We start from the raw sequence: 20330 nt of genomic DNA, 5'->3' as shown, positions 1-20330 counted from the left end.
TTATTTGACCCTGTATTTTTAGTTTGTTTAAAATCAGGACAACTTGACAGGCCCCAGTTTTGTCTCTCACCGGGAGAGAATAAACCCAGTTTACAGACTCGGAGATCTTTAGGCAAGGCCAGGCAAGTGTATTTAATTCAACACAAGGTAATTCAAAGTGCTTTACATGGACATTACAAGCGGCAAGACATATTTAGACAGTAAATAACAAATAAAATGAAATAAAATTATGAGAAAAGGTAAAATAATAAAAAGCACAAGTTGCTGATTTAAGAGTATGCTTAAATAACAAATAAATGAAATAAAATGATAAGAAAAGAGGTAAAATAATGTCCTCCGCTGACCTACTGCTACAATAATAAAAAGCACAAGTTGTTAAAAATAAGGGGAGTAGAGTACAGCAGGTAAGTATTTAATATAGGAGTACGCTTGAGTAAACAGTAATGTTTTAGGAGCTGACAGTTGGAGCAGACCTCGGGTCTACAGGAAGTTTGTTCCTTTACAGGTCAAAGGCAGGGGTACAACCATGGATGTATTATAGAACAACCTGGACAGGGCCCCAACTCAGAATGGCCACATACATTTTATTTTATTTCATTTCATACATGTCAGTTAATTATACATATAAATGTCAACATTGTTTATGTTTTTCACATGAACTGCAACTGATTTTGCATTGAAATAAAAATGAAAAGGATACAGCTTATTAAAGTAATGAAAAACTGAAATCCAGATCCTCCTTTTTTTATTTGAATGTGGCAAGCTTCCGCTTTAACAAGCAGATTTCAAGTTGAAGTTTTTCTCGTTGCAACAAGAGGGTTTCCCTCTGCAGGCTCATGACCTCATCGTGCAAACTCTCTGGCAATAGAGAACAACACAAAAACGTGGATTTAAAGATTCGATAAATGCATATTGATTTTGGATATTAGTGTTAATATATTGATATACAAAGTGCTTTTCATGAAGTCAAAATAAATAAAAACAACAATTAAAGCAAGAAACGCGAAACAAAAAGTCACAAAAACCAGAAACTTGATCTGTTCTAGAGCTAAATTGTTTAAAATCTTTAGAGAAGAGAACGATTTTGAAGTCAATACCAAATCAGATAGGAAGCCAGTGTAATCAACTGAAAACAGGCTGGTGTGACAGATGTAGATGTAGTGTCATGGTTAGGTTGTTTTAGGACCCAAGTGCAGGAGACAGAGGGAGGCTGGAGGCAGGAGTTCTCAAAACGAAAGGGTTTTAATCCAAAAAGGCAAAATAAGGCGCTGCAGAGCAGGATGAACAAAAAACCAGGATCATCAAAAAAGGTACGAGGAGACATGGAGGAAGACACAGTACGGACCGACAGGGAACCAAGGAATGACAAGACAAGATATACTGAGGGGATAACGAGACAAGACGAGACACAGGTGTGGACACAATCAGGGCAGATGGGACACAGGCGGGGCAAGACAGAAACTGAAGGCAAACTGGAGGCATGTCAACCTTGACAGAACCCCCCCCTCAAGGGACAGATCCCAGATGTCCCATTCGGCCTACCACCCAGGGCGGGCGGAGGGGGCCTGGAGGAGGGCCCAGGCCAACACACGGCCAACGTTCCGGGGGCCATCCTGGGGACTGTGCAGACCTGCGAGACAGCTCCGGGGGTCGCCCACGAAGCCGGGCAGACCGGCGAGAACGCTCGGGGGGACGTCCACGAGGCCGACCAGACCGGCGAGAACGCTCCGGGGGCCGCCCACGAGGCCTAGGCCTGGGTCTTGACGTGGGTCTCGGCGTGGGGCTTGGCGCGGGTCTCGGCGTGGGGCTCGGCGGTCTTGGCGTGGGGCTCGGCGTGGGGCTTGGCGGTCTTGGCGTGGGGCTCGGCGTGGGGCTTGGCGGTCTTGGCGTGGGGCTCGGCGTGGGGCTTGGCGGTCTTGGCGTGGGGCTTGGCGTGGGTCTTGGCGTGGGGCTCGGCGTGGGTCTTGGCGTGGGGCTCGGCGTGGGTCTTGGCGTGGGGCTTGGCGTGGGGCTTGGCGGTCTCGGCGTGGGGCTTGGCGGTCTCGGCGTGGGGCGTGACAGGGATTCCTGACGGGACTCGGGAACCTGATGGGGCTGCGGGACCGCCTCAGGAACAGAGGGCTGCGGGACCGCCTCAGGAACAGAGGGCTGCGGGGCCGCCTCAGGAACAGAGGGCTGCGGGGCCGCCTCAGGAACAGAGGGCTGCGGGGCCGCCTCAGGAACAGAGGGCTGCGGGGCCGCCTCAGGAACAGAGGGCTGCGGGGCCGCCTCAGGAACAGAGGGCTGCGGGGCCGCCTCAGGAACAGAGGGCTGTGGGGCCGCCTCAGGAACAGAGGGCTGCGGGGCCGGCTCAGGAACGGGACACGGCTCAGGAACGGGACACGGCTCAGGAACGGGACATGGCTGCGGGGGTGCCCTGGTCCGAGGCGCCGGCTGCGGGGGTGCCCGGGTCCGAGGCGCCGGCTGCGGGGGTACCCGGGTCCTGGGCGCCGGCTGCGGGGGTACCCGGGTCCTGGGCGCCGGCTGCGGGGGTACCCGGGTCCGGGGCGCCGGCTGCGGGGGTGCCCGGGTCCGTGGTGCTGGCCCCCCCTCGAGGGGCGCCGGCCCCCCCTCAAGGGACAGATCCCAGATGTCCCCAGAGTCCACATCCAGGGCGGGCTGGGGGGGGACACGGGTCTTCGGAGCTGGCTGGGGGGGGACACGAGTCCTCGGAGCCGGCTGGGGGGGGACACGAGTCCTCGGAGCCGGCTGGGGGGGGACACGAGTCCTCGGAGCCGGCTGGGGGGGGACACGAGTCCTCGGAGCCGGCTGAGGGGGGTCCGAAACCATCACCGGAGGAGGGGCTGATGCGTCCGAGACCACCACAGGAACATGGGGAGGTGCGTCTGGGACCACCACAGGAACAGGGACAGGTGCAGGAGCTGGAGCCGGAACAGGCTGGGGCTGGCGCTGGCGCTGACGCCGTCGCCGTTGCATCTGCAGGCTCCTGGGTCCACCCAGAGCCGGGCGTGTTCCCCAAAAGGGGTCCCAACACTCACGCACATTTTTAGCCGCTTCACGGCAAAGGAAGTCCCACATGGTGAGGTACTCTCCCGCTGGGTCCACCTGGTCGGTCCGTTCTGTCATGGTTAGGTTGTTTTAGGACCCAAGTGCAGGAGACAGAGGGAGGCTGGAGGCAGGAGTTCTCAAAACGAAAGGGTTTTAATCCAAAAAGGCAAAATAAGGCGCTGCAGAGCAGGATGAACAAAAAACCAGGATCATCAAAAAAGGTACGAGGAGACATGGAGGAAGACACAGTACGGACCGACAGGGAACCAAGGAATGACAAGACAAGATATACTGAGGGGATAACGAGACAAGACGAGACACAGGTGTGGACACAATCAGGGCAGATGGGACACAGGCGGGGCAAGACAGAAACTGAAGGCAAACTGGAGGCTGGGGGAATGTCAACCTTGACATGTAGGGTCTCACTGAGCAATCTTGCTCTAGTTTTGGACAACTGTCGACAGCTAACAGAGTCTGAGGAACTAAGATAATTACTAAAGTCTAATTGTGATGTAAATTTAAAAAAAAAAAATAACTTTTGGCTGACTTTACAGATTATATACCTGAATTTAAAGGCTTATAATACTTAACATTTTTAGAATACTATTTGGTATTTTCCTGTCTTGACTTGTAGATGTTTTTAGAAACCTTCCTCAAGGCGAAAGCCAGACAAAAATCCTATAAATCCCAACCTGGCAGTTGCTTAAAGTGCCTACTAAAAGGCCTCCAGACTCCACAGATAAGTAAAGCTTTGTATCCTTAGTATGACAATTATAAAACACACATCTCATGGATTAGATCTTCTAGGTATGCCCTAAAGGAATTATTTATAGAAAATAACAGATCTAAGTATAGTTCCCTGAGGACTATCACCAATCAGATGCGTTAGGGAAGTGCAATTAGGTAAGAGATCTCAACCAAGTTTGTTAATCAATCATTGGACATGAAAAAGGAAACAGAATCAACTGCAACCAAATGAGAGAATACAAAGCAAGGTGGATACATTTTTAATGGCACTATTGACAATAATCTAAGATAAGAATGCTGCAACACCTTTTCATAAGAAGGAAACTTTACATTGGAAAAATATCATAAGTTCAGGTGTAAAAGACACTCCCAGATTCCACACATATTTGCACTTCTGCCTGTCCAAGAAGCAATTCTACACCACAAACAAAGGTGCTAAAATTCAAGTTAGCCCTTCATGCACTTAACTGCATGTTTACCAGTGATTCGATGCAGTAAAATACAGTGACGTTGTTTACCTGTGACAACTCTGTTACCTGATGTTTCCTGGGAGGCAACATTTCCATGTTTTTGGATGCTCTTTGGCTCCCAGAAAGGAGGAGTGCTGAGTAATTCCACCTCAACAGGGTAGTGATCACTGACTCTGAGGGCCTGTGCATGGATATGTACACTGAGTGATGGATATTCTCACAGAATAAAACATCTTTATCTCTCTGGTGAAGAATCATAGCTCACCATTTTTGCTGTCAACCCAAACTCATTGTGGAAGTTGAAGGGCCTGGCTGAGTTTGGCACAATGGCTGCCATCATGTCGTCTCCATACACAACAATCCTGCAGGAGAAACGTATTATTTAAGTTTATGAATACTTTTGATACTATTTATATGATCTTTATTAAAAACACAGTTTTGGATCTCTGCCTGTCGTAGGTGTGATCATTGGACGTTCGTGCAGTGGTGTCCACGCCATCAGCAATCAGCCAGTGGAAATTCTTGTCGCTGCGAATGCGGATGGCTTCCATTTCTTTTTGTGTGATGTGTGTGGTATCTGCTCTGAAGTCTCCCAGAATCATTATATTCTATAAGTAGTTGAAAACATCTCAGTGTCACCATAAATTCTATATGTCTTCAGTAAAATATGAATATGCAAATAAATCTATCAAAAATTAGACATTTACGACCTCATCCAAAGATTATTTTTAGCTCATGCAGGATGCAGTAACAGCAGCACTTCTTTAATTGACAAAATATTATGAAGGTATGTCTACAAGCATGAACACATTATGATGGCTCTCACATTTGTTTTCCATTTGTTTCTGACCACCTGGAAAACGTCATACAGCTCATCCAGTTCTTTCTGTGAATCTTGCGATGTGGCGTGGACCGGGATCAGCACCAGATCCTTCAGGACTGCAACAAACACAACTCTGCTACCTCCATGTGACCAACACCCTCCCCCGTAATGACATAACTTAAACATGCATTCCTCCACACAATACGTTGAGGGAACTTGTCAAACCTGCTGCCCACTCTCCTTTTGTTCTTACGTCAAACTAAATCACACTTCTTCACCTGGGAAATATGCCCACATACTGCACTGGCCTGACTCATACAGACATCACAGCAGCCACCCTAGATCACAAACACAGGTACACAAACCCCGCTGTCACTGTTTAATCCTGAGTTAGGTGCAGACACTGACCTGTGTTACGCGGTTTGAAGTAGAGGATGTAAGGCTCTCTTGCAAACGCATCCACATCATTCACCTGTTTGTCTTCGTATAGATAGCAGTCAATCAGATCGATCACATCATCCCTACCAGTTACACAAAAAGATCTTTGTTAGCAGTTTGCTGATGGTCGTATTTTAACACTATTACAATGTGGTGGTGTGATTTACCTGTACAGAAACAAAAATTGCTGCTTGTATCTGTCTCTTCCCAGACGAGCACTGACCTGCAGTGTGTAGTGATGGGACGGGTTGACCCTGAGACACGCAGGACAGTCAAAAGTGAATGTAATATCGTTCTGTTGTTAAATGCCGACACATATCTTTCCTTTTTTTCATACATAAATTATTTGTAAAATCACCTGTTTAGTTCTTCCAGGAAGAGTCTGATAGAAGCCCCACTCGCATCCATCACCTCCAGAATAACTATGATGTCATATCGAGACACAATCTACAAAAAACAAAGGCCCCAAACTAACAGTCATGCAAAATCTGGAGGAATGTCAGTCAGCGATTTCTTTTTTTTTCATTTGGAGTTTTACTTTTTGCCACAAAAAAAAAGAAAAGATCAGATCAGTGACTGGAACATTTATTCGCCAAAGCCAGAATCAATAATTACGGTACATAAATAATTTTCAATCATAATGGTTTATTGATGGCCCTGCTGCCTCACAAATGATACAGTTAACGAAACAAGGCGTGGTAATGTACATCAGTGACAAGGAAGTGATTTACCTTAACCAGGTTTGACAGGACATCAGGATCTGAGACTTTTGCCACTCCAAACCTCTGGGCGTTGAAGGAAGCAATCTTCATAGCTGACAAGAGAACCCACAGATATAAAAAAAAAGTCTGTCAAATGTGTAATTAGCATTGATTCAGATCTGCACATGACAACCATTCTCACAGCTCTGGTTTCTCACCTGATTACCTATGTTTTTCAGATGAAACAGCTCTTTCGCACACGGGAGTGGCAAACGTCTGAAATAAACCTGCACCCAGTTGTGTGGCAAACGTGTTTCTTAAGTTGTTTTTTTATGGGAGAGAGGTGATTTGCTAGTAAGACCAAGGAGGGAGCGAGGGAACGTTTGACTGGTGGCTTTGATTTTAACTGAACAGACCAGTTTTCTAGTTTACAACTGGATGTGTTTGAGGGCGGATACGGCTTTGTCTTTATGCACAGGAAACGAATAAAAAAAACACTAACTTACTTACAAATAATATCATGATTTAAAAAAAATCTACATTTTTGTTCACGTTTGTGCTTCCTAGTAATAAGGCACATAGCTTATTTAAACTTCCACAAAACTCCTGAAAACGGTTCACATTTTGTACTTAAATTGGAAGTTTTCCCATCAATTCATATCAACATTCATTAAATTGTCTTAAATGCAGCTCTACACATGCCTGATTTAAAACGTGGAGACTATGAATATGCAAATCCTCTGCTCGCCTGAAGGGTGCGCTAAAGAGTCAATGGAGTCTGTTGCGCTCCAGATCAGAGCCATTTAACCTGATCGATCCTCATAAAACTCAACACAAAACCAACTCCAGACCAGACTTTGATTCAGAGTTGCGGTTTTAATCATCCATAAAAAATATTTCCATGCAGCTGAAGCAAAATTTAAAGGTTGTCATGGAGAAATATCAACCTTTATTTTTTACATTTTAACGGCTGCCATTGCAACAAAATTAAGGATGCCTGACTGATTAAACATTTGATTATAAAATATCACAGAAAATCAAGGATTAAACTGTTGATATCAATTTTAATCAACAATATAAGCAGAATTCAATATTTACTCAGAATTTTTTTTTGCATTTATTTTATTAAAAGCAGATCAGTCTTTTATTAAAAGCAGATCAGTCTTTGCATTTAACTAAAAATGATCTATTTTGACCAGCACTCAGCACTGAAATAACCCAACTTCAAGATTTTCAGCAGGAAATAAATAATATTTGAAACCTTTTGAGCTGTATTTTATCCCAGTGTTGTATTGGTGCTTAGGGAAATGGTTATTGTCTTCATTTTTACCTTGATTGATTTTTTTTTTAACTAACTAACCCTCTGTTATCAACTGTGATATGCATGAGTACTCTGCCTGTTAAGACAAAGTTGTTACGTAATATTCACTTTTCACATGTCCTGTTGCTTGATGGCAGGGAGTAAGCTTCCAAATGACATAAGTGCCCTGAATTGCATACGTAAATGAAGCAATTGAAACCAGAGAGAGACAGATAGATCATGTATTTTCCTTCTCAGATGAAAAAAAGTTATTTTCAGGACACAACTGAATGATTTACACAAGTGAGGATTTGGCTCAGCTGGTTGAGCATGTACCCCCTGGTATACCGTGTTATATCTCTCTATGCCAACCTTTACTCAGTATAAAACTCACATGAGCAAACAAGATGTACTCTAACAAGAGTTGGAAAAAAAATCTAAAATGTCAGTGTATTCCGTTTTGAACAGGTTCAAGGCAACTTGAAGACCTGTTCTAATTAGAACAGGTCTTGGACCCTTTATCGTTAATATTCCTCGGACAACTCTCCTCTCATCTAACTGTGGTCCATGCTCTGTGCACACACCGATACCAAACTACAATATTGAGTAATTTTGTCCTTTAAACTGGACTGCTGATAAAAATCTTGACAAAACCTGTGACGCTAAAGGACAACCATAATGCAAGGATGTGTGATCTTTTACAGGGATACCAACAAATGTGTTCAGGCTATTTTAGAGCCTTTTAAAATTTCTGATACACTTTTCAGGAAGAATAAATGAGGTTAAGGAGTAAGGAGTATGGATGCCCTCAAAGTAATCCACGCCTGTTGCTGGAACATTCTTACCAACATATGTTCCTATGCTGAGCCAAACCAAAAAAATAAAGATTTAAAAAATAATTACAAAATTTAAAATAAAACATTTTTATTTTTGATGCATTGTTAATCCTCCTCAATAAATCCAACTGGTCCTTATCCAAGGTAGTGCCCAGGTATGTCTGGCTACGCCTTAAGAGACAGTATCAGGAGAGGAATGCATGGGCCAAAGCATCACTGTTTTAATTGTTCCAGTGCGTTGCTTGGAGAAAATGTCATTCCAATAGCAACACATTTTCACTTCTTGACTTTTTATTGAAAAGAAAATTTTACAAAAGCATGACCAAACTGTTACACTTCACTTAACATCTGAGTAAATCCTCTTATTAGTAATATTTTGTCATATTTCCAACGTTGTCTGAATGCTGTCAAAGAGTCTCTTGTCAACCTATATGACCTCCATTTTGCATGCCAATCTGGTGATAATTACACAATAAAAACGTTAAAATTCACATGCTGTTTACTCCATGTCTGCTTCCCGCAGCATTACACGGAAATCTGTTTCCTTTTAAAAGTATTTTCATTTTCATTTTTGAAGGTTTTGTGCCTTGGCAACTTCTTAAATCATCGTTCAAACAAATCCTTTTTTTTTTTTTTTAAAGAGCCAATTCTTAGTGCCACAAAAGCCGTTTAAACTGTGAAAAGCAGCTCACTTTGAAGTTAAGATTCAAGTGTAATTACTTTTTTTTTTTTTTTTTTTTTTTTTTTTAAATGGGGGGTAGGTGGGAGAGCAGGTGTCATCAGTCAGACCGGTTGTCCTACATTCACATAACTTTGCTATCACACCACACCCAGCTAGGCTTTAAAAGACTCCAAAACCGATTAAACACACAGAGCAGAGCTACCCCACCACATCTTCTCCAGCACTGAGTCCTGCAAACGGCAACATGAGTCTGAGAACCAAGCACAGCAGACACCCTGGACTTAAGTCCTCACGAGGCTTCAGCAGCCTGTCCTTGGGATCCTACTCCATCCCCAAAGTCAGCACCGCTACTCAAGGAGCTCCAATCACAGCTGTAACCATCAACCAGAGCCTGCTCGCCCCACTGAAGGTTGATATCGACCCCACTATCCAAGCTGTCCGCACCCAGGAAAAAGAACAGATCAAGACCCTCAACAATCGCTTCGCCTCATTCATTGATAAGGTAGGAAAATGTCTACAAAATTGGTGGTACTCAGAATATTTTATTTTAATCCTGAGAAACAAGCCCTGTTACCTGCTCTTAAACTGATATTTAAAGTGGACCTATTATGACATTTAATGTCTATTTTAAACAGACCTTGAATGTCTTAAAAACATTTTTTTTTCTCCTCTTCTTTTTTCTTTCTTTTCTCAAGTCCACAGTCCCATACACCACGCACTTTACACCTCTACTCTGCACTTTATAGCTGTGACACCAGCACTTTACATAGATACTTGCACTTTACTTTAGTCTGCTGCTATAACTTATAACTTATAACTATAACTTATGAATGTAAAATACTATGAAATGTGTTATGTGGTTGGTTGTATTATTGTTGTATTGGTATATTATTGTACTATTGTATTTTTTTAACTGAACACTGTATTGGTCTTAACTTGCCTGTTTTTATATCCTAGCCGGGGGGGACTGCCAATGGGAATTAGAGAGAGACCACTTTATATATGTTAAAGCAAGAAAAAACTTGTTTTTCATAATAGGTCCCCTTTAAAGGTGATACACCTCTGTCATCTTTAAAAGATCTTAGGAGCCATTTTCTTGGTACTTTTGGTGCAGGTGCGATACCTGGAGCAGCAAAACAAAATGCTGGAAACCAAGTGGAAGCTGCTGCAGGAACAGACTGTTGGTATCTCTCAGACCGAGCCCATGCTCAGGACCTACACCGCAAACCTGCAGAGACAGCTGGAGCTTCTGAACCAGGACAAACAGAGACTCCAGGGGGAGAGCAGTGCCATGCACAAACATGTGGATGACTACAAAACCAAGTGAGACATTTGTGTCTGTGAAATTAAGTCTGGTTTCAGGCATTGCAGAAAGGCGTACACGCTAGTAAGATCTGCGCGAGTAATGGGATATTTATGGGTTTTTCCAGGTATGAGGAAGAGATCAACAAAAGGAATGATGCAGAGAATGAGTTTGTCCTGCTCAAAAAGGTAAGCACTTAAAGCAACAACTCATTATGAACATTTGCTTTATTTGCTGCGATTCCGGTTAAACTTGAATTAACTGTTAAGTCAGTCATAATGAAACGATCTTAGATACATATTTAGAGTGTTCAACTTGGAAATGGTTGTTTGACAAAAGGCAATGTCATTTTTATTTTGGTTTCTAGGATCTGGATGAAGGATACATGGGAAAGGTGGATCTAGCTGACAAGTTATCTGCTCTTACTGATGAATTCACCTTCCTCGAGGCTGTGTATAATGCGGTACTTACCCCCCCTTTCCTAATCTTCTTAAATTAAAGTAACAGAAAATATATGTGCCTTCAGTATTTTGTTGTGTTGGGGATTTTCACCTCTTGCCCTTCTTTATATGGTGTATTATAAAAAGGAGCTGCTGGAGCTGCAGGATGGCCTGAAGAACACCTCAGTAGTGGTGCAGATGGACAACTCACGCAGCCTGAACATGGATCAGATTGTATCTGATGTTAGGGCTCAGTACGAAGAATTTGCTGCCCATAGCCGTGAAGAGGCTGAAAACTGGTACAAGACAAAGGTGAGAAACCCCAAACTTTCCTAAATGCAGGTAGTGCAGCTCCATTTCATGTATTATGTCGAATACCAGGCTCTGGTTCAGTACATGCATAGTATTGTAAGTTACATTATGTTGAACTGTGCTGAGCAGGCCCCACTCTGCTTTGAGGGCTGGTTTTATGCCATATGGCTAAATAAATACTCACATGTTGCAGTTTTTGTAATAAGCAAAAGCAATAAAGCAATTTTGTAATAAAACAATTGGAGAATTAAGGAGCTCACAATTAAACCAGAACCAATCTTGACAATCCTAATTACTGGTTTCCTTTCTTCATTCCTTTGTTTAATTCTCCCTGGTGCTAGTTTGACCAGATGTCTGCTGAGGCGAACCAGTATGAGAGTGAGAAACATAATATCAAGGGGGAAATGGCTGAAATGAAGAGAATGATCAGTCGCCTGGAGCATGAGATCGCTGCTGCAAAAGCCCAGGTGTGTGTAAGATGTATTATGTGTTAATAGCCAAAAAAAATGGAGCTTGGCATTTTTGTTGTTTTACTGCATTGTAACAAGTAATCCAAAAGTATGTCATGACTAAGTCAAATTCTCTTGTAGTGGTTGAAGGTAGTAGTTGTAAGATGTGAATGACAAGTTCACGTTTCCATTCATTTTCATCTCTGTGCAGCGTACTGCCGTTGAGAGTAACATTGCTGAGGTGGAAAAACAAGGGCAACAAGCTGTGTTGGATGCAAAGGACCGCATCAAGGACCTGGAGCGGGCTCTGCAGAAAGCTAAGCATGACATGGCTCTGCAACTGAGAGACTACCAGGAACTCATGAATGTCAAGCTGGCCCTCGACATAGAAATATCCACCTACAAGAAACTGCTGGAAGGAGAAGAGGAAAGGTGAGTGGTGCTTTATGCAATGGAAAGTGCCGTGCACACGCACGTGCACGCACGCACGCACACACACATGCAAGGTTATTACATATAATAAGGTGGGAACATATAATTGCCTTGAGCACAGGAGAAAGAAAACAATCTTATGCAGCCAGGATAATGCTCCATGTGCACCATATTTTTTTATCCTGACAAGATATTGTCTTGACGACATCGGATTATTTTAAGCGGACCCTCATGAATTTATGGCAACAGCTTTGAAGATTCTCAACAATTTTTTAAAAAGTAGTGAAAATACCCTCAGCATATATATATATATATATATTTTTTTTTTTTCCTTTCAAATAAGAACCTGCTTGATAAATCAAAATATCACCCTTGTGTGCCTTTTTAAAGTAACTGTTCTTTATTTCACTTTAGATTAGATTCAACTTTATTGTCAAAGTACATTTAATCAAACTGTGAAATTAAGCAAGGGCATCCAAAGTGAAAAAACAGTAACTTAGTAACTTTACACTCAGTTCCACCATCTTACTGTACTTCCTGTCCCTGGGTGGACGTCTCTGTGTCTAGTGGCTGTGCAAGTGTTTGTCACAGCACACTGCAATTAACCATCTTTCTGAGATGCAAGCCGTCAAAGTTATTGGGTTTTGGAGTTTTACATTCACAATTTTAGTTCTAAAACGATGGATCTGTATATTAAAAAAAAAAAAAAAAAAAAAAACATTTTTAAATATTCTCAAAACAATGACTAACCTCTCATATTTGTAATGACCTCCAATTTATTTAAGTTTCTCAATATTTTAGGATACCATGTCAAATTTTGTGGGTGTTTAGATACTCAGTGCTTTTGTCCCACATTCAGGGATTACCTTTGGTTGATTAGTGAACCTTTACATTTCTAGTGTCAGACAGAAATGCAATGTAGTACCCCCAACTTTGTTATTATTGGTGTTCCACTGCTTGAAATTAACCTCAGAACAGGCATTTTATATCTAAAGCCATCAAAAAACAGAGCTTTCCCTTCTGCTATGTTATTGCTTTGATAATAAAGTGAGGAAGCCAAGAGTGGACAAAGTAAACTCTGCAGTGGACCTGCCATGAAGCCACAACCATAAAGCATTAGATTTTGCAGCCAACTTTGGAAACTGCATATGCCTTCATACACTTTGTTTTTTTCCTAAGCTGCAGCAGTATTCCCAGAAAATAATTTAAAAAGCCCCTTGCTTTCACATTAATTTACCAGTATGTCAATGTTTACAGCCTAATTCCTGTTTTCTCATTTACAGACTTGGACAAAATCGAATTATCAGCATCCAAACAGTCCCTTATAAAGGTGCGTATTTCACATAAATATAATCATTAGCCCAACTGCAAAGAATACAGTGGAGAGTGTAGCCCTGTCCTGCCTGTGTTTGTATGACTTGTTTTTCTGCCTTTTTTATTACAGTTCCTACAGTTTCTACAGTTCCTGAAGTTAAAACTCATCAACGGCGGAGGTCAGGTCCACTTCTCATTAAGACCGTGGAGACCCACGACAGATCGTACAGCTAAAGTGGAAAAAAAATAAAAAATCCGCTGTCGACCCTGCTGGATTACTGCAGCCTTTAAATTCTACCTTTATAATACTCACTTTGTAACCTGTCATAAGCACGCTGCAGGAATTTGCCACGTATTTGGTTTATGTCTTTATGTGTCCTCTACCTATGTCCCATAAAAATAGCCTTTGCTGAGGTGAAAATAAATATGCACTTAACAGCAGTAGGATTTGTCTTCTTTTTTTTGATTAAAAGTTAAAAATACTTTAAAAATTACTTTTATTTCAACTCTGTTTTGCGTCCTCAGCAAAGAAAGAAGCAGAGTTCAACTTGGCAACATTTAATGTCACCCCATCAAAAGTCATTGGACAGTAATGATGTTAATGCGTCGATGCGTAATTGTAAGCAGGAAATAAAGTGCCAGGTCAATTTTTGTCAATTTTGGTCAATTTTGGAAACCTGTGGTGATGAATCAGTTGATCATATATCAGTTCTACAACATTATTTTAAATAAGAGGGTCATATACTAGTTTTAAAACAAAAGCCAATATCTTCTAAGTGAACAAGAATTATAATATTTCTATATTAATGTGTAATACTTCTATGATGTTCTGCAAGCCTCATACTTCTGTAGCCTTATCCCTCCCCTACAGAATTTAAGCTGCCTGCAACTAGTCTAGAAATCTACACATAAAATTGTTTTACAGGTATGCCTACCCCTCCACCAACTGGAGCTCATTAAATTTACCCAAAAGTCATGGGGAGCCAATCAAATCAGTCTCTTTGTAAAGAGAATCCAATGATGAGAGAGCTGTAACCCTGTAATCTGGATATTAACAGCGTAGATGGCTGCAGTTTAGGAATAGCTTTTTAAATCAGCTTTGGTATTAACAGTTAAAGACTTGGATGTTTTCCTTTGAAAACTGAAGATAAGCTGACACAAATCATTTGTTTGTAAGCTAGACATATTTGCTGTTTTGCAAAGATTTAATTGATTTCTAAACAACACACCCTCCCACCGATTCCTTTTCACCACTCTGAATATGTCACCTTGTTCGTTGCTCTGATTGGTTGTAGCGCTAACCAACTGCCTGCAAAGGCAGTTTGATAAGAAACCGTTGGAGTGGCCCCTTTGACGGGGAGGCCCTATGATTCTTATACAGACCCTATATCTTTTTAGATGGGCGTCTGGGGATCTATCAGGCTATTCTGCTACTGTAGTAAGAAGTGAAGTATACAAAAAAAATACTATTGTCATAGTTAGTCCAATAGCTCACAGAGACCTGCAGTAACAAGTAATGCAATAATACAAAATAATATAAATTCAGTACAATCCAGTTTGTAATACAAACTGCAAATAATACAAGTTCGTAAATGCAGGTGCAAACAGTGAGGCATAAACATATTGCACAAGTATCCGTTTCAACATTCCTGAGTAATTGCAGCACTAGTTATTGCACGATGCATTCCTGAGCAACATGAAGTGATTTGTGCATGTCAGCATCTGGGCGGGGGAATGTGAGTGGAGATGGTAAGGGGTGGGCACATTTCTTGATTGTGTGCCTGTGGGTTAGAGAGAGCAGAGGTCGGGTTGGGGAGGCAACAGCTCTGAGGAACAATCTGCTCCTCAGGCTGTTTGTGCTTGTATTCACTGACCTGTATCTCTTTCCTTAGGGGAGGACAAACAGTCTGTGGGCTGGATGTGTAGGGTCCTTGGTCATGTTTCTAGCGTGTTTCTGTGCAGTTGGTTGGTGTAAAACGAGTCCAGGTTTGAGTGTGGTCCCAGCTCTGTGCTGTCTTTACCACTCAGGCCAGGTCCCTGTGGTTCTCTGTGGTGCAGCTGCATTATCAGGCTGTGACACAGTGGCAGAGGATTCTCTCCACTGTGCCTCTGTAGTTAAAATTTTTTTGACCCTCAACTTTGTGCTCTTTTTGCGCGAAAACGCATAAAATTCACTTAGCAAACAGTTTACAGACATAGTCATTCTGCTTTAGTTTCATGAATGAGACCCTGTTCCATTTAAGATGGGATCACGTTGGCAGATATGTTTTTGTTCTGAACTGTGACTGAACTCAAGTTACTGAACACGAGTGCTCCAAAACACAGTTAGACTAAACAAGATTCAGCCATAATTATAGCAACTGACGCCAGAAATTTTGATCTTCAAAGGGTTTCAGATGTCAATGAAATTGAATTTTCAGTGCGGATGAAAACATGTGTTGGGATTGATAACAATTTGTTGCTGGCCAGCTCTCTGCGGTGTGATTAACCCCAATCTTCAGATAAAACTAGTTTGTTGAGGAAAAGATATTAACTCTATTTGTAGCTGCAGAGGAAAAAAATAATCTCACGAGGAAAACAAAAATATTGCTCACGCCTCGGAGCCTCTTCAGCATAATATAGCAGTCAAAAAAAAAAGAAAAGAGAAGTAAGAGTGATACAAAACATGTACTGTATGTTGTACTATTATACTAATTTATTGAAACACATGGCGAGTCAAACATTTACCAAAGCAGCTGCAAACACTCCTAAACAAGGTAGCCTAAGATGTCGGTTGTGCAGAACTGCGGCAGTAAATCCTCATCGGAACTCCACTCTTTAGTAGGGATTTCATATGAACCCAAACCGTTAATAATCATTATTTTCTCCATATACCGCTCCCTGGCTTCCTTGTTTAAGGTATCCCGGTAAATTCCAGTTCCTTTCCAGCAGTTTAACATCTTTTTTTTTGCGTTCCGTCTGTTCACTTGGTGAAACAGAAAAGTAGTTTTGAAAGTCCGTCCTCGCTTCATTCGCTATCAAAACAAATGCACGCAACGGGGACAGGATCTTTCCGGCAGTACGCGCTGGTGCTCATGGGAAACGTAGTGTTCTTTCTGGTAAAGCACTACCGCTTTTGTCCAAAGGAGCCGCCAAACTCAACAAAAGCTGAAAGTTACATTGTGCTGCTTTAAATACAGCTCTTCTTTAGGTACTTTCAGTGGACAAAAGTCTCCAAAAAATCTCTAAACTTTGAAAAACTCCAGATTTCACATTTTCATATTAACATTGGAAAAAAGAAAAACCAAATTTGAATTAATTCAAATGTCAAAGTCAAATGATATGTTGAGCTGAGCCCAATGACTGAAAATATATTAATAAATAAAAAAACATGACATGTTTGTCATGGGTATGGTGAGGACCCAAAAACAACTGCGACCAAGCCAGCCGTCATCCATACGTAGGCTACGTGGTCAAATCAGCCGCTCCAAAATTTAATGTGCGCTCCTATTTCAGTATTTACGGCAAATGGATGAATGCGGCTCAAAAACAGAAAGATATGAGGTACTGGGTTTGAGATAATTTTTTTCATATATTTCTTTCATTACCTTGATTACACCCATACTTCCACCGTAATATGTACACACTCTTACTATAGAAGAAAAGGATGAAACACTTCTTTTTTTAACTTCAGGTTCTGTGTTGCAGAGACTATAGAGGGTATGCATTGATGTCACTTCCCCACTGGACCAGCCCCCTTACTGGCACTGAGTGGCAAAACATCAGCAAAAATGGCTCCAACTAGTGAAGATGGGATAACAGCCGATTATCGGCTTAAATTAAAGGCAGTTGGACTTGACATTGACCCGTACAGTTACCCGAAGAACCAGTGGTCCATGAACATTAATATTTGGCCACGAATCGAGTTTCCTGATATTTATATGTACGTAATTTCTACGCCGGTGAAATACACGAAGCAAAACTTGAAGGCTTACAAAAGTTTTGACGCTTGGTCCTACTTCAAGGCAGGATTTGTTGGCGCAATTAAAGTGATGAGGAGACCAAACTTTATGATTTGACCGTTAAACGTTAGCTACCCAAAAATCCGACATTACCTGATACAAAATGGGAACTGCAAATCCATGTTTCGGTGTCTGGATCCAGTTGTTTCTGCGAATTGCAGTGATCCATTTGTCTCTCTTAATCATGTTTTTCGGCAGTCTGTAAAACCCCTTTTGTCAAGCTGCTGAAATACACAGATGACACTACCATCGTGGGGCTGATCAAAGACAGCAGGGAGGACGACTACAGGTCAGAGGTGGAGAGGACAGTGAACAAGTGCAGGGACTACAACCTCATCCTCAATTAAGCTAAAACTGTTGAACTGGTCATTGACTTTCGTAAAGACACTCCTGTCAAGGAACCCATCATCAACAACCAACCCATCTCTGCCAGAGACTCATTCAAATTCCTTGGCACACACATCAACAATAAACTGAACTGGGACCACCACACCACTCATCTTCTCAAAACAGCAAACCAGAGACTCTTTCACCTCAGACAACTAAGAAAATACAGAATCAGGAAGAAATTAATGGTCCAATTCTACACTGCCATAATCCAAAATATTCTGTGTTTATCAATCACCTCACAATATGGTACGGCAATACATCCAAACATACACTATACAGACTGGACAGGATAATAAAAAGGGCTTCCAAAATCACTAAACATGAACTCCCCACACTGGACTCCCTTTACAAACACCACACCATCACACGGGCAACTAAAATAATGGAGGACCCCTCACACCCTGCTAACTATCGGTTTAAGCGCCTCCGTTCCCAGCTGAGGATTATTTATGAGTCACTGGGTAAAAGGAACAAGAGATACAACGACTCTTTCTTTCCCTCGGCCGTACGACTACTAAAGGCTTAACTCCTTGTCCTATTTCGGTGGTCCCATCTGATGTGTGCCGTTGTCTGCCTTGTCCAGTTTTGTCTGCAGTGTTATGTCTTTTTCCTCTGGAAAATGTTCAGTCTTTTGTATTCCTGTGGTGTATTGTTGCAGCTACCAACTGCACCGTGAAACTAATTCCACCGGCCTAGCCGTGTGGCAATAGAAGGAACTTGACTTGATAGGAGCGCACATGAAATTTAGGAGCGGCTGATTTGACCACGCAAGTACGAATGACGACTGGCTTGACCGCAGTCAAAAACAGCACAGGCAGACGGGACATCAGTTGGTAATTACCTTTGTTATTTACTATAGTCTTTAAAAGGGGACCTATTATGAAAAACACGTTTTGTTTTTTTTTCATATATAAAGTGGTCTCCCCTCAGCCTGCCAACTCAGACGAGGAGGAAAGCAACCAAATTCTGCAGTGTCTGTACAGCCCTCCCGGATGAGCCGTCCAGTGTGATGTGGCTTCTATGAGCCGTTCAGATTCTGCTCCCTTTCGTTATGTAACCAAAATGCAAACCGCGCCCACAACTAAACACACGTGTCCCAACTGCATGCGAGCGTCCAACTATCGCGTTGCACTGCGTGACATCGGACGCTCTCTGTCCATCTCCCTCCACTTTATTGAGGTTTTTGTAGTGAAATGAGGAGGTATCATAGAGATAACTTCTCATTTCAAGTAACTGGAACAGCCGTTCCTCATCCGTGACTGTTTCCTACAGCGCTTTCAACCGGCTTTCAACACAAGCGACAGGAAGAAAATAGAAGCAGGGCGTCTGACAAATGTTCATCTCAAAACGGCGCCGCGTTGCGCAGCGCCGCGTTGCGCAGCGCCGCGTTGCGCAGCGCCGCGTTGCGCAGCGCCGCGTTGCGCAGCGTCGCATCGCGCAGCGTCGCATCGCGCAGCGCTGCGTCGCTCGCGGCCAGTTAGGACAGTCCAATAGAAAATAAAGCAATGGAATTGATTTTGTCGCTGACGCTTGCTCGCTCGCTTGCATCGCATGCAGTTATGACACGGTGTAACTCCGCCGGTCGGAGCTTACGCCATTTTTTCGTAGCGGTGTATCTCGTCATTCAGGCAGCCAATCAGCACAGAGCCTCATTATCATAGCCTCCCCGTCCACTCAGAATCCCGTATAGAGAAGGAGGTTAGAGAATGGGATAATAAAGACATGGCTTAGAGGCTGAATTTCTCATTTATTTAGCAAAAACAAAAGCATCAAAAACTTGTTTTTAAGACATTCAAGGCCTGTTTAAAATAGGTATTAGATGCCATAATAGGTCCCCTTTAACTTTATACAGTGGCAGGGTGAAAAGTCTTGGCTCACAGCGACCTACTGCAAGATCAGAGAAGGAGTGAGCCTGGTGTCGCTGCTGGAGGATTACCTAGCTGGCAGACGGGTCCACAGGTGAGCTATGAAGCCACAGAGCCGAGCAGGTGTGTAAGCGGTCGAAGACAGAAGGCTGAGGAAATGTCAAGGGCAGGGACAGGTGATCAGTCCGGGGAATAACGCAGGTATAACACAAGAACAACTGGCGCTGAAGCAGAGACGGGGGCTTAAAAGCAGCCAGGGCTGCTGTCACAGGTGTGGGGAGTTGGCCTGATGAGGAGGCGGGGCTACAGGTGGAGCGACGCCAGCAGACAGGAGATGAGCAGACTGTGACAACGTTGCTGTATTCATTGTCAAAGCTACTTTTTAAAACGGCATGCCTTAAGTACTCCTTTATAAGACTCAACTTATAAGACTCAACCCTTCTGTAAATTGATGTGCGGTATAATAATGTTATATATTTTTTTTTTTTTTTCAATTTTTCATATTTTATTTCGAGCAATAAACATAACATAAGTTACCTGCGTGCAACATAAAATTAAACAAATACCTTTTATCAGGTTTTTCAGGTGCAGGTTCAAAATACAAATTAATTCGTCAACACTCGAAAGGGAGTGGGAAGAAGAAAATTTATTTAATCCCACCCCTGTTTCTCATTAACAACTTGACAGATTTTTTTTTAAGGCTTCCTCCTGTCTCAACATTTGAACCAAAAAAATGAAAAAAAGACATATCAAATTATAATAAAAAATGTTCTACAGTT

The 20330-nt window shown here is 42.5% G+C and overlaps 2 protein-coding genes across 5 annotated transcripts; one reads left to right on the top strand and one right to left on the bottom strand.

Moving 5' to 3' along the window:
• Positions 1-122: 122 nt before the first annotated feature.
• On the bottom strand, positions 123-19741 carry LOC133457068 (deoxyribonuclease-1-like). Of its 4 annotated transcripts, none has more exons than XM_061735929.1 (10): positions 19623-19741; positions 6258-6340; positions 5885-5973; positions 5694-5780; positions 5497-5609; positions 5092-5204; positions 4716-4873; positions 4531-4627; positions 4314-4446; positions 123-858 (listed from the first exon to the last, which is right to left on the bottom strand). In XM_061735929.1, exons 2-10 carry the CDS (start codon positions 6336-6338, stop codon positions 746-748), a joined length of 984 nt encoding a protein of 327 aa, XP_061591913.1. In that variant the 5' UTR covers positions 6339-6340; positions 19623-19741; the 3' UTR covers positions 123-745. The 4 variants fall into 4 exon arrangements, with proteins under 4 accessions (XP_061591913.1, XP_061591912.1, XP_061591911.1 ...); XM_061735928.1 differs by lacking the exon at positions 19623-19741 and adding an exon at positions 6446-6555; XM_061735927.1 differs by lacking the exon at positions 19623-19741 and adding an exon at positions 6454-6531.
• LOC133457066 (keratin, type II cytoskeletal 8-like) lies at positions 9226-13899 on the top strand. Its single transcript, XM_061735926.1, has 9 exons — positions 9226-9547; positions 10160-10368; positions 10476-10536; positions 10716-10811; positions 10936-11100; positions 11442-11567; positions 11761-11981; positions 13265-13311; positions 13426-13899. Exons 1-9 carry the CDS (start codon positions 9290-9292, stop codon positions 13527-13529), a joined length of 1287 nt encoding a protein of 428 aa, XP_061591910.1. The 5' UTR covers positions 9226-9289; the 3' UTR covers positions 13530-13899.
• Positions 19742-20330: the final 589 nt, after the last annotated feature.

Source organism: Cololabis saira, chromosome 12, assembly GCF_033807715.1.
Source record: "Cololabis saira isolate AMF1-May2022 chromosome 12, fColSai1.1, whole genome shotgun sequence".
NCBI classification, from domain to species: Eukaryota; Metazoa; Chordata; class Actinopteri; order Beloniformes; family Belonidae; genus Cololabis; species Cololabis saira.
Note: the sequence above shows the minus strand (reverse complement) of the source record. Positions and strands in the feature narration are given on the sequence as shown.